Genomic DNA, 12565 nt, shown 5'->3' with positions numbered 1-12565 from the left:
GGATGGATTTCTAGTGAAATAAACCCACTAGCAGTGTGTCTAGGGCCCTTGCTATTCATGAACACATTTTATGGGATATTTGCTTATACATGCATTTTGTATAGCTCATATATATTTGGATGTCACAAGGAAGTTCTGAGTACATTGCATTTACAATAAATTTATTAGTGTATGTTTTAATATATTCTTTTGTTGTTATTTTGTTATTTATTAACTTGAAGAGGTCTTGGCTGCAATTCAAGAGTGTTGGAATCTAATCCTAGTTCAGCTTCCATACTTCCTACAGTCTAGAACAGTAATGCGTATTTTACTGTAACCATCTATGAAATGGGGATACCAAATCTGAACTTCTAAATACCCAAAATGTATGAGCTTAATAACAACCTGGGACACATTTTCATCCTGACACAGGTGATCAGGCCATGGAGGAGAAAACTGAAGCTTAATTACTTTTTTCTTTCTGGTTTTTCCTGCCATCCATCTGGCCCAGTAGAGCCTAAAGCCACATTGAAATCAGCTTGTCTGTCTAAGTTAGGCAAGCAGAAAAATGATACGAGTCTCCATGAGTCCCTAAGCCTCCAATTTATCCCATTACCAAAATCATCAAGTTCACTGTCACCACATGTACGCGCACACACACACACACACACACAGACACACAGGCCTTAGAGTACGTCGTATCGATCTCACATGAGGTCTTTATTCTCTTCTTTGACCTTGCATCCCATATTCTTCAAAATTTATGTATTCTTCTTAAATCTTACAAGTGCATTTCTTATCCTGTCCCTGGTCCTGGCTGTTTCTCCTCAAGTTCCTGGTAGTTGTGCCTAATAATTTCATAACAACCCCTTTTACTTTCCATAGGCAGAGGGTGATGGAGAAGCTAGAGTTGAGGAGTTGAGGGTCAATGGCAGGGACACAGCAATGCCAGGACCTACAACGATGCTGGGCCCTGTGTCCGGCTGCACCATAATCTCTTCAGTCCCTCCGTTCCCTGTTGGTCAGGATGCTGACTCTCTAAACTCACCATTCTTATCTTCAAATTCTAAAATCTTATATGTCTCAGATCACATCTCTTTCCATTTTCCTTTTATCTAAAACACTGTTCTGCTCCCATTCTGTCACCTAATTCCTCATTAGGTCAGCCTCAAATTAAAGATTTAGTCCTCTGATTTAAAATTCGATCCTCTGTTAAAATACCAATTTCTGGGGGCTCCATGTTCTTCACAGTTAGTACACAAGCCCCACACTTCCAAAGCTCGTAAATGTCATCTTTGTTAGGAAGAGCATAAGGGGGTCCCATTTATGGACTAAGTGATCATGGCAAGAATGGACACAGTAGCTGGTGCCAGTATTTGCATCCTGATGGAAGAGGTGATGCTGACACAGTATATATTCCCCTTGAAGGAAAAGTTGGGGCAGAAGACCAAGATCAGTGACATCTCTGTGTCCAAGCCCTGCATCTATGATTATTGCTTGCCACCCTATGCCTTTGTTCTAGGACAAAATTAAGGGCAGAACTCAGAGTGTCTTAAGGAAGATTGGTTACTCAATATAAAGTCAGTACATGTAAAAATCATGCCAGAATTTTAGAAAAGTTCAGTTTGCCTCAAGAACCCTATAAGAGTACCAGAAATTACCTGTGATATTGTCAAAAGAGGAGCTGCCAAAGCAGATAATTATGGACTTTTATATGACAGTAAGGATTTTCCTACAAAGGGAAAGATGCCTAACATGTCATAATATTATTGAGAACTGTAAGCTGGTTACAAATGAATATCAAAAAATGTTATTGCAACTCTGGGCTTCCCTGGTGGCGCAGTGGTTGAGAGTCCGCCTGCCGATGCAGGGGATGTGGGTTCGTGCCCCGGTCCAGGAGGATCTCACATGCCGCGGAGCGGCTGGGCCCATGAGCCATGGCCACTGGGCCTGCGCGTCTGGAGCCTGTGCTCCACAATGGGAGAGGCCACAACAGTGAGAGGCCGGCGTACCGCAAAAAAAAAAAAAAAAGTTATTGCAACTCAAGGAAAAAGACAATGCTATCAAAGTGATCTTGTTTTTACCATAAAAGTACCCTTTTATGGTAGAATGGTATGCTAAGTTCACAGAGTCTCCTTGTCGAATAACCTTTATCAAAAGCTAAATTTAAAGGAATTGTGGAAGAAACTGATGTTATGCTAAAGGAGGGATATAAGAATATATTTGAGAAACTCTAACTACACCATATCCCTATGTTCATATTTTCAACCAATAATGGTGATGTACTTAAGGATGTTATCCATCAAGCTGGTGTTTGTCATCCAAATGTCAAAGTAGTGTTCATTCATGGATTTTGATGAAAATGTGTTCTCAAAGAACTTAAAGGAGAATTAACCTATATATTTAACAAACATGATGATACCTTGAAGAACACAGAATATTTCAATCAATTAAAGGACAATAATAATTTAACTCTGCTGAGAGACTCCCAAGGAGACTTAAGAATGGCAGATGGAGTAGCCAGTGTTTAACACATCCTAAAAACTGGATATCTAAATGATGGAGTGGGTGAGCTTTTAGAAAAAGTATTGTTTTAGTGAAAGATAAATCACTGGAGATAGCCAGCTCTATCTTACTGAGGATTCTATAAACTGGTGTTCTTCAGGAAGACCTCTCTCCTATGGGAGCAGTTAATACAAGAACTGCCCATCTCTTAATCTTGCTGAAATGCTCTTAATTGTAATATATTCTTGCTCTTGAAGTTTTTCCTTTACATTACTGAAATATTTTCAGACATGTTAAGTCTATCAGCTGGAAGCTTCTTTTTCTTCGCCTCTCTCAACACACTTTCCTCTTTATTTCTTTTTAACAGATTTTGAAAAATCTTAAAGCCAAAATCAGAAAAATAACTCCCTAGTTTTCCAAAGTGGATTTTGTAATTCAATTTTATCACACATATTTTGAGATCTTTTTATACTTGAAAAGTTTTCAGAAGGCCAACAAGAAATTTTATGAAATGGTCAAATAATTTACATGATTTTAAGTTAAGTATTGCCAGTTCTGCAATTTGGATGGATCATGCTGATGGTATTACCATCTCCTGAAATTGTATTATGTTTGGTTTTCTTGTTTGGAGAAAATCAGAATTGGCCAGAAAAGACTGGTGCTCTGTATTTAATGAAAAAACAGTTGGTATCCACATGTAACTGATCATTACAGGTGTTCTATATTGACTCGCTGATAATAAACATAAAATAGAAAATTTATTTTTAAATACCCATTTGTCTCAAGGTGATAGCACTTGTTAAACCATTCATATCTTAGCATAAATTAATTTATCATATCCTTTCTTGCAAACGGACTTTGAAGACATAAGAAATAAAGGCATCAGGCCCTAAAAGTAGGAAGTAAAGGAGACACCATATTGGGCAAAAAATCCGTAAGGTTATCCAGAAGAAACTTCCTTCTTCATAATTTTACCTAAATCCAGGCCTGGCTCCAATTTCTTTTTAGTTGGTTTTGCTCTGTGTCAATCAAACTCCTGGATTAATGGCTTAAACATTAAAAATTGGCATTAAAAAAGTACCCAGTCCATTGTCATCTATAGACCTTGGCATTCTGTCTACAACAAAAAGGATCAAGATCACATGTACAGGGTCATAGAACTATATTGAAGATAAGAACATCTCCCAGACCTAGACAAACTCAAAATAGCTATATACAAAATCACCCTAACCTGGGGGGTGACCCCAAGTGGAGCAGCTGTCACAGACTGTCCTGTGAGCAATCCCCAGAAAGCAGTGACTTTCAGCTCTTCCAAAGGGCCTGGTAACATACCTTTGTCGGCAGCTGTAACTGCTACTGGCATCTAGAGAGAAACCAAGAAAGGGTCAGGCTAAGGGGGGTTTTAATGTTTGTTTTATTTTATCTTGGTTTTGCTTATTGTTTTGGTCTTGACACAAAAGAAAGCATTCAGCTTGGAAAATCATGTATACTAATGTTTTAAATAAATGAGCATAATGTTTTTCTACCGATTATAACCATATACTACTGCAGATATTTTACTTTACATTACATTATAGGCATGTTATCAGGTACAGATATGTGGAGTCTGCCAAGAAGTGGAACTTTCTTGCCAGAGTTGGAGAGCTAAACAAAATGAGTTGATATATCTATTTCAAAGGCCCTATGTGCTGCTGGAATTTGCTGCCATCCACTCAAGGGGAAGGTTTGCCTCTGAATGTATCTAAAGGACTCACCCAGAAGCTAACAAGTCCTGTAACCACAGGGGTCTGATTATTCGCTGTTGACACTTCAGTTTTCATGGTCAAACAATAATGTCAGCTTACCCTTCAGACTATACTACAAAGCTACAGTAATCAAGAGAGTATGGTACTGGCAAAAAAAAGAAATATAGATCAATGGAACAGGATAGAAAGCCCAGAGATCAACCCATACACATATGGTCACCTATCTTTGATAAAGGAGGCAAGAATATACAGTGGAGAAAAGACAGCCTCTTCAATAAGTGGTGCTGGGAAAACTGGACAGCTACATGTAAAGAATGAGATTAGAACACTCCCTAACACCATACATAAAAATAAACTCAAAATGGATTAAAGACCTAAATGTAAGGCCAGACACTATTAAACTCTTAGAGGAAAACATAGGCAGAACACTCCATGACATAAATCACAGCAAGATCCTTTTTGACCCACCTCCTAGAGTAATGGAAATAAAAACAAAAATAAACAAATGGGAGCTGATGAAGCTTAAAAGCTTTTACACAGCAAAGGAAACCATAAACAAGACGAGAAGACAACCCTCAGAATGGGAGAAAATATTTGCAAATGAAGCAACTGACAAAGGATTAATCTCCAAAATTTACAAGCAGGTCATGCAGCGCAATATCAAAAAAACAAACAAACCAATCCAAAAATGGGCAGAAGACCTAAATAGACATTTCTCTAAAGAAGATATACAGATTGCCAACAAACACATGAAAGAATGCTCAACATCATTAATCATTAGAGAAATGCAAATCAAAACTACAATGAGATATCATCTCACACTGGTCAGAATGGCCATCATCAAAAAATCTACAAACAATAAATGCTGGAGAGGGTGTGAACCCTCATGCACTGTTGGTGGGAATGTAAATTGATACAGCCACTATGGAGAACAGTATGGAGGTTCCTTAAAAAACTACAAATAGAACTACCATATGACCCAGCAATCCCACTACTGGGCATATACCCTGAGAAAACCATAATTTAAAAAGAGTCATGTACCACAATGTTCATTGCAGCCCTATTTACGATAGCCAGGACATGGAAGCAACCTAAGGGTCCATCAACAGATGAATGGATAAAGAAGATGTGGCACATATATACAATGGAATATTACTCAGCCATAAAAAGAAACAAAATTGAGCTATTTGTAGTGAGGTGGATGGACCCAGAGCCTGTCATACAGAGTGAAGTAAGTCAGAAAGAGAAAAACAAATACTGTATGCTAACACATATATATGGAATCTAAAAAAAAAAGTGGTCTGAAGAACCTAGGGGCAGGATAGGAATAAAGATGCAGCTGTAGAGAATGGACCCGAGGACATGAGGAGGGGGAAGGGTAAGCTGGGATGAAGTGAGAGAGTGGCATGGACATATATACACTGCCAAATGTAAAATAGATAGCTAGTGGGAAGCAGCCGCATAGCACAGGGAGATCAGCTTGGTGCTTTGTGACCACCTAGAGGGGTGGGATAGGGAGGGTGGGAGGGAGGCGCAAGAGGGAAGAGATATGGGAACATATGTATACGTATAACTGATTCACTTTGTTGTAAAGCAGAAACTAACACACCATTGTAAAACAATTATACTCCAATAAAGATGTTAAAAAAAAAAAAGTCCTATTGGTATCTTTTCTTTACTGAAGGCCACTGTAACACACCTGGGCTTTCATTCTTTTAGCTCCTCTGTGGGATAGACATGAGAACAGTCACAACACACTCTCTGGGGCTGGAAAAACCTCTCCTAGTGTTTTCTTCCATTTCTTCTTCCTGCTTTAAATGGCTATGATCAAAACGTTCCCTATTAGAAACATCTGGACCACAAGCATTCCCTCAACTCCCACTTTATTTTGGGACATTCTAATGTGTGCTGAATTTTTAGGTTCAATTAAAGGTCAAGAAGAGACAATAAAATAATTAGTCTTATACAGATTAACTTTTCCATTATCTTCTTCCTTTAGCAGCTTCATGGATGCCCAGTGAGATGTACAGTTCATCCCCCTCAAGGGCAGGTTCGACACTTCATGGTGAGCACTTAGGGAAAATTTCGTGTCAGGGAAGGTTGTGGTCTGCTTTATTTGATCAGAGGTGGAAAAATGAGAACGAAGCCAATCTCAGGTATTTAAAAGTGCATCTTGATGAAAACGACAGTGATGATAAAAATGACAATGGATGGAACCAAAATTCTTCCCAGTCACTCAAAAAAGGTAGTCAGAGAACAAGTCTTAGATTTGTCTCTATTTTATTTCAAAATGAAATCTACATAATAGCATTTGGGGGCCAAATCCATTAAAGTGCATTTTAAGTTTTAATTTTCCATTGGAAAATGGAATGATTTGTTGACATGGATTTGCCTACTCAGATGTGGCAGAGGAATTTTAATTGATCTTATCAAACATATTAGAGTGGGAAGAATCAGCATTTTGATCCATTGGACCTCTGATAACCTGGGCTACTATGGGTAAGCCTCATCTTCCCATGACACCAACTTCAGACATTTTCCCATAACCACTTCTCATGGAGATTCTTTAGCAGATCTTATTTTGTTTTATGTGCTGTATTGTTTCTCTTTTTTTTCTTTAAACCAATAGGAAGTTTCACTCTTTGGTAACTGTTAGATCCTAGGATACCAGTCCTGCATAAATTGGTCCTTAGTAAATTTTACAGGTAATATTTTAGGAGCATTTAGGCCATTCAAATTGAGCCCTTGCTAATAGCAAGTGAAGTCCAATCACAATTTTACACTTCTTGACCAAGTGGAGATGGTCATTAGGATCAGATCAGATATCCCCTTTCTATCCCTAGGTGACACCTTCACCAGCACAGCCAGAGCATTTTCAGAAGTTCCCACAACTGCCAATGGATCTACTAAAAATAATCATATCCATATCACTGGTGAGCCATTTACCATTTTTTAAACGTTTATGTTTTATTCACTCAACAAGTATTTACTGAGTACCTGCCATTTGTCAGGTACTTTGCCAGTTGTTGGGTATACGTTGAAAACACTTGCCTCCTGAAGATTATAATCTATTATAGAGGATATTTAGTAAATAAATAATCGTGCAATTCAATTTATTTGTGACACATCTTATGGTATAGTACAAGGTGTTGCCAGCGTCTAACAGAAAGCTCTGATTTTAATTGGGGAACAAGAAAGGATTCTCCGAGGATATATTTAAAATTAAAATCTGAAAAATGAATGAGAATGAGCCAGATAAAAAGTAGTGAGAAACATTTCGGTTCTGTGAAAGTATAGTCTGATTTTTGGAACAAAGAGTATTCCTGTAGGGCTTCCCTTGTGGCGCAGTGGTTGGGGGTACGCATGCCGATGCAGGGGACACGGGTTCGTGCCCTGGTCCGGGAGGATCCTGCATGCCGCGGAGTGGCTGGGCCCGCGGGCCACGGCGGCTGGGCCTGTGCCTCCGGAGCCTGTGCTCTGCAACGGGAGAGGCCACGACGGTGAGAGGCCCACATACCGCAAAAAAAAAAAAAAAAAGAGTATTCCTATAATTCAACTACTAAAATTTTGTCAATGTTAAATGTAATCCCTTGTTTTATATCATAAGAGGTCATGGTATTCAATAAAGTTAGGACCCTCCCAACACAGATCTTGATTGTAAATTCAGAGCCATAATCAACTCTTTCCCTTCAGAAGGTATTCACTTCAATGATGAACGTTCCACCTGGGGACTCAGTTTATTTCATATTGAGGGTCATACAGTCCTCAGTTACTGGAGCGTCATCCATCCTGCACACCACATAGCAGCAGAGCTGCAAACTGACATCCTACTAACATCTTTCACTATTGGTGCCTTAAAGAACTGCCCAATTGAGAGACAGGGCAAGACTGGAGCTCGGCTTCTCCACCAAGACATTCCTGAAGTCAGTGGTCTCATTTTCTATATTTGGTTGGGAGAAAATTAGTAAGCATTGATGGAAGACCTATTAGAAGACCTATTTAAAACCTTTTGCTCTTTCATTTCTCTAAAACTTTGGAGGTCAAATGTTATATTCCACCATATTACCAGTGTAGAGCTTAGTAAGTCTTGACTTTACTAAAACAACTTTTGTGTAGTCCTAAATTGACCTCTTGTGAGATTCTTTCTTTTGTGATCATGATATTCCAGTGGTTTGAACTACTGTGAACTCTCTAGCCACCTGTGCATACAATGAGCCACACGGTTACATATTTTAGGACTGTGTGAGCTTCCAGAGTACCCTCAGTGTCTGCTTTGACGGGGCTAGAGTAGCGTGAGCATCAGGAAGACCTTGAATCCCTGGATACGTGTTGTAAGAGGAAAAATCTTCAGCACTGATACCCAGTGTTAACATGACATCATGTGGCTGCCATCCAAACTACGTAAAACATAGAAGAGATTTGGTAACTAATATTTGAAATCCAGTTTTTTGGCCTGTAGTTTTTGAAACTTTGCTTTATGAAAAGCAGTGTAATAAATCTGAGGGAATCAAAACAATTAAAAAACTAGTCTCCACCTACAATCAGTTTATAATCTAGTGAAAATGATGAAAAAAACAAAAACAATCCAGATAATTCTGATACAAAAATGCACTTTTTGCCCGAAGAATTTATGTAATCTGAAGAGCTAATGATCTACCTATAATGTATTAGGAATTTCACTGGAGTGTTGTTAGACATAAGAAAAGCCTGGAAACAATTTAACCGTCTAACATTAAGAGGCCAATTAAATAAACTATGGTAGATCCATACGTTGGGGAACTAGCCAGTAATTTAATATTGTAGAATGAGGAAAGCCTCTATGTACTTCTGTGAAAAGTATTCCAAGAATATTTTTTAAGAGAAAGAAACCAGGAACAGAACAGTATGTACAGTATGCCCCCATTTGTAATAAGAAGGGATATATATTCACGGTACATATATTTGCTTATATATGAGTAAAAAATTTCTGATAGGATACATAATTAACTATTAAAAGTTATTGCCTCTAGTGTGGGTAGCTGGCATCTGAAGAAGTAAGGATACTTCCTTTTCATTGTAGTTTTGTATTTTTGTACTATCTGAATCTTTAACGTGATCATAAAACACTTTTTAAAAAGGAAAAAATTAAGCAACTATATAATTATAAACGTTCCCTTTTATTCTCTGCCAGGCAGAACCAGACAGTCTTATTTCCTAAGAGAGTTTGTTTTCTTAATTTTTCCTTCATGTTAGAGAAAAAGTAAAACAGTCCTGAATATTACATTTATATTGCCTCTGGCCTTTTTGGCTTTGGACTTTCAGGGCTTTGAATTGTTATAATGCTTTTTATTCTTTCCTCCTCCTCCTAACACACGAATATTCCATAAAGCATTTAATGACTCCTTAAAGAATAAGAAAATCCAAAGCTAGATCAATATTTCTACATATAAAGTTTTCTTTACTGAAGTGAATTTGGAAAACAAATTTACAGATGATCAGTTTTATTTAGTCATTCTTACAAATACCATTTCACTGGGCACCATGTGCCAGGAAATGTCCAGGGTCTTGGGGAAATGGAAAAAAAAAGAAAAGATCAGTTCTGGAACATTCTAACAAGAAAGACATTCATATGAAAAGAAGCAATTGTATAAATGCAAGAACAGATATGAGAACAAGGCATAGATATGGTCCCAGAGCATGACTGTGATCAATGAACACCCCATGGCCTTTGGAGAAAACGTGTTTCAGGTAAGCAAACTAATTCAATTCATCCTGCCTTCCAGTTGCCAAACTTTGGCATTAAAGTTCGTCTCTCTTTATGCCCTTTTCAGGTATTGTGGTTAATCAGCCCAAAGATGGAATGTCCTGGCCAGTGACTGTGGCAGCTTTGCTCTTTTCCTGCCTTGTACTGTTTGGTCTTGGAGTGAGAAAATTGTGTCAATACCAAAAAGAAATGTGAGTCCAATACTAAGATATGCAGGAACAGATACTTTTTTCAGTACAAAATATTCACTCAGCACTTTAAATATCATTCCTAGCATTTGTCTCGTATTTAACTGAGGAAATAAGGCTCAGAGAAGCCCAGAGAGGCTACCTAGCTTCCCCAGCACCACACAGTTGGGATTAGATGCACAACTTCCGACTTCGTCCCACCTCTCCCTGTTCAGGCTCGAGCACTCACTGGATGGAACAAGTCAGTGGGCATGAAATGAGAACTGAAACTGATTTTTCTCTTAATCTTCATTAGTTTTTTTCATTTTCATGCATCTCTGAATTGCCTGGGCCCCGCTGGGCCTAGATGCTCAAGTGTGAAATTGAGTGAGAAAGGTAATTTTAAGAAATTTCCACCTGCTTTTCAGCAGAATGGGCTTTTACTGCCCTTTTCCTTTTTCCCCACGGGGAAAAGCAAGCAAGCAAGCAATGAGTTACCCCTTTTGTGTCTTATTGAAATATTTTCCAAAACTCTCCTCCCTCCACTCATCGTTCTGAAATGACATGGAAGGTTAAGCCTCACTTTTCTGACTCGGCTACTTTGGATCAGTCTGGATTAGGCCATGCCTAGAGGAGACCCTCAGAGTACATAGAGCTGATCTTCCACGTACCTTACTACTACTGTCTCAGATAACATTGACCATGTACTCTACCTTCTACTTAGAGTACCCTCGAAGACTCTATAGCCATGTGCAAGGAGTGTTTTGTGGTGAATAAAACACCAAACAGAGTCAGAAATTCTGGATTCTTGCAAGTACTACACTTTGGCCACCACGTGACCTTGAGAAATTCTTAATTTCCCATAAAAGATAGAAGTGCAAATTTCTTGAATTTTGTCCACCTTTTGATATATATCTTGTCTCCATTAAAGCATCAGAGAACCAGGTAATAGGCGTTGGGATTTTTATATTAAAATGAGAAAACGGGAATCTGAAAATATGAATTGATTTTTTTATTGTTCTGCATTCAAATGTCTGTGTTATATAGAGATGAAAAACAATCTCTCCCTCTCTCTGGAGAAATTAAGGTACTGTGGATTGATAGACAAAGGGTAGAAGTATTTGAGTCATGGACATAAATCTGCTCACAGATATACCTCTATTTCCTGATATCAAGAGAGCTGGAGCATTTGTACAGCTAAATGCCACACTCACCTTTATGCTTGAGGCGCTTCAGAGAGAGAGATGAATTGTGCTAACATAGAACAGTACTTCATACAAAGACAACTTTAAGAATATTCACTAAAACAAACAGAAGGGATGTGGGCATCATCCATCCAGTACCAATCCACTCAGAGACTCAGGAGGGTTTACTTCCCGCTTCCATCCTTCCCCACAGTGTACACACAGTGAGTGAGTGGGTGAAGGTTCGGGGTAAGGTTGGCAAAGGGACTATTAGAAAAGCTGCCATCTTTGGTCCCAGAATTTTAAAATTTTGTCCCTGAAGGAACGTTTTAACCCACATAAGAGAAACACTTCTTCTATTAGGAGGCAGTTGCCATGGAGAGTGTAGGTTCTGGTTAAAAGGCTTGAATTGCTGGTCTGGTTCCTTTGAACAAGTTGCTTAAAACCTCTGAGCCTCAGTTTTATCTATGGAATGGTGACAATAATATTCAATTCCTAAATACAAATTATATAATGCTGTGATTAAAATGATTTACAAATTGTAAAGTATCACATAAATATTAATTAATGCTACTATCATAACAGGACTAAAAAGCAGGTTACGCCAGGAAAAAAATCTGAGAGAACCAGGGAAGCATGTCTCTTTCACTTTCTCTGTTTTCTACATTAAAAAATATATTATACATACGTACATCACCCCCTGACATTCTCAGCGTTGAAGGAGCCATGTTTTGTTCCGAGCATGGAACGACCTCCGCCTTTCAAGCCGCCTCACCTCCCATCAAGTACACCTACATTCAAGAGTCCATTGGAGTTGATCTGCCTTGTCATGAGCTGGAGACACTCTCGTCCTCTGAGACTTTGCCACACAAGCAAAACTCTGCTAGAATCCTATCGAAAAGATAGATATCGTGCTTTATTAATATAACCACCCTCTAGCCAAGTCTCTACTGCAGTTGAAATGGATGTCAGAATTGAATGACCTGCTTTCCCAGCAACTCACCCTCTTTCATCTGCACATGCTGGAAATTTAAACAAGAGTGAGAGGCTATGTGAAGCTCACACCTAATGCTATCTGCAGGGATTTTCTTGCTTATGTAAGAAGTGCAAATTAGGCTGCTGTCATTAAAAAATACTTGCAGTGTTTTTATGTTTCACTTTAATTCTTTGAGGGGATGACAAGGGTTTCAAGCTTATGTCCATACATGATCCTCTTCTCTTTGGGGCATCTGCTAACATTCT

The 12565-nt window shown here is 38.6% G+C and overlaps 1 protein-coding gene and 1 pseudogene across 1 annotated transcript in view; both read left to right on the top strand.

The window, feature by feature from the left end:
* CD96 (CD96 molecule) overlaps window positions 1-12229 on the top strand; it is an 85329-nt gene extending 73100 nt beyond the window's left edge. Inside the window, 5 exon segments of the mRNA XM_060149047.1 lie at window positions 6229-6294; window positions 7073-7162; window positions 10040-10163; window positions 12065-12093; window positions 12096-12229. Coding sequence (XP_060005030.1) covers window positions 6229-6294; window positions 7073-7162; window positions 10040-10163; window positions 12065-12093; window positions 12096-12229 — 443 coding nt within the window.
* LOC132520606 (cytosolic 5'-nucleotidase 3A-like) lies at window positions 1552-2629 on the top strand (annotated as a pseudogene).
* Window positions 12230-12565: the final 336 nt, after the last annotated feature.

The sequence above is a fragment of the Lagenorhynchus albirostris genome, chromosome 5, assembly GCF_949774975.1.
Source record: "Lagenorhynchus albirostris chromosome 5, mLagAlb1.1, whole genome shotgun sequence".
Classification (NCBI taxonomy): Eukaryota; Metazoa; Chordata; class Mammalia; order Artiodactyla; family Delphinidae; genus Lagenorhynchus; species Lagenorhynchus albirostris.
The sequence above is the reverse complement of the archived record's forward strand: the minus strand, read 5'-3'. Positions and strand labels throughout refer to the sequence as shown.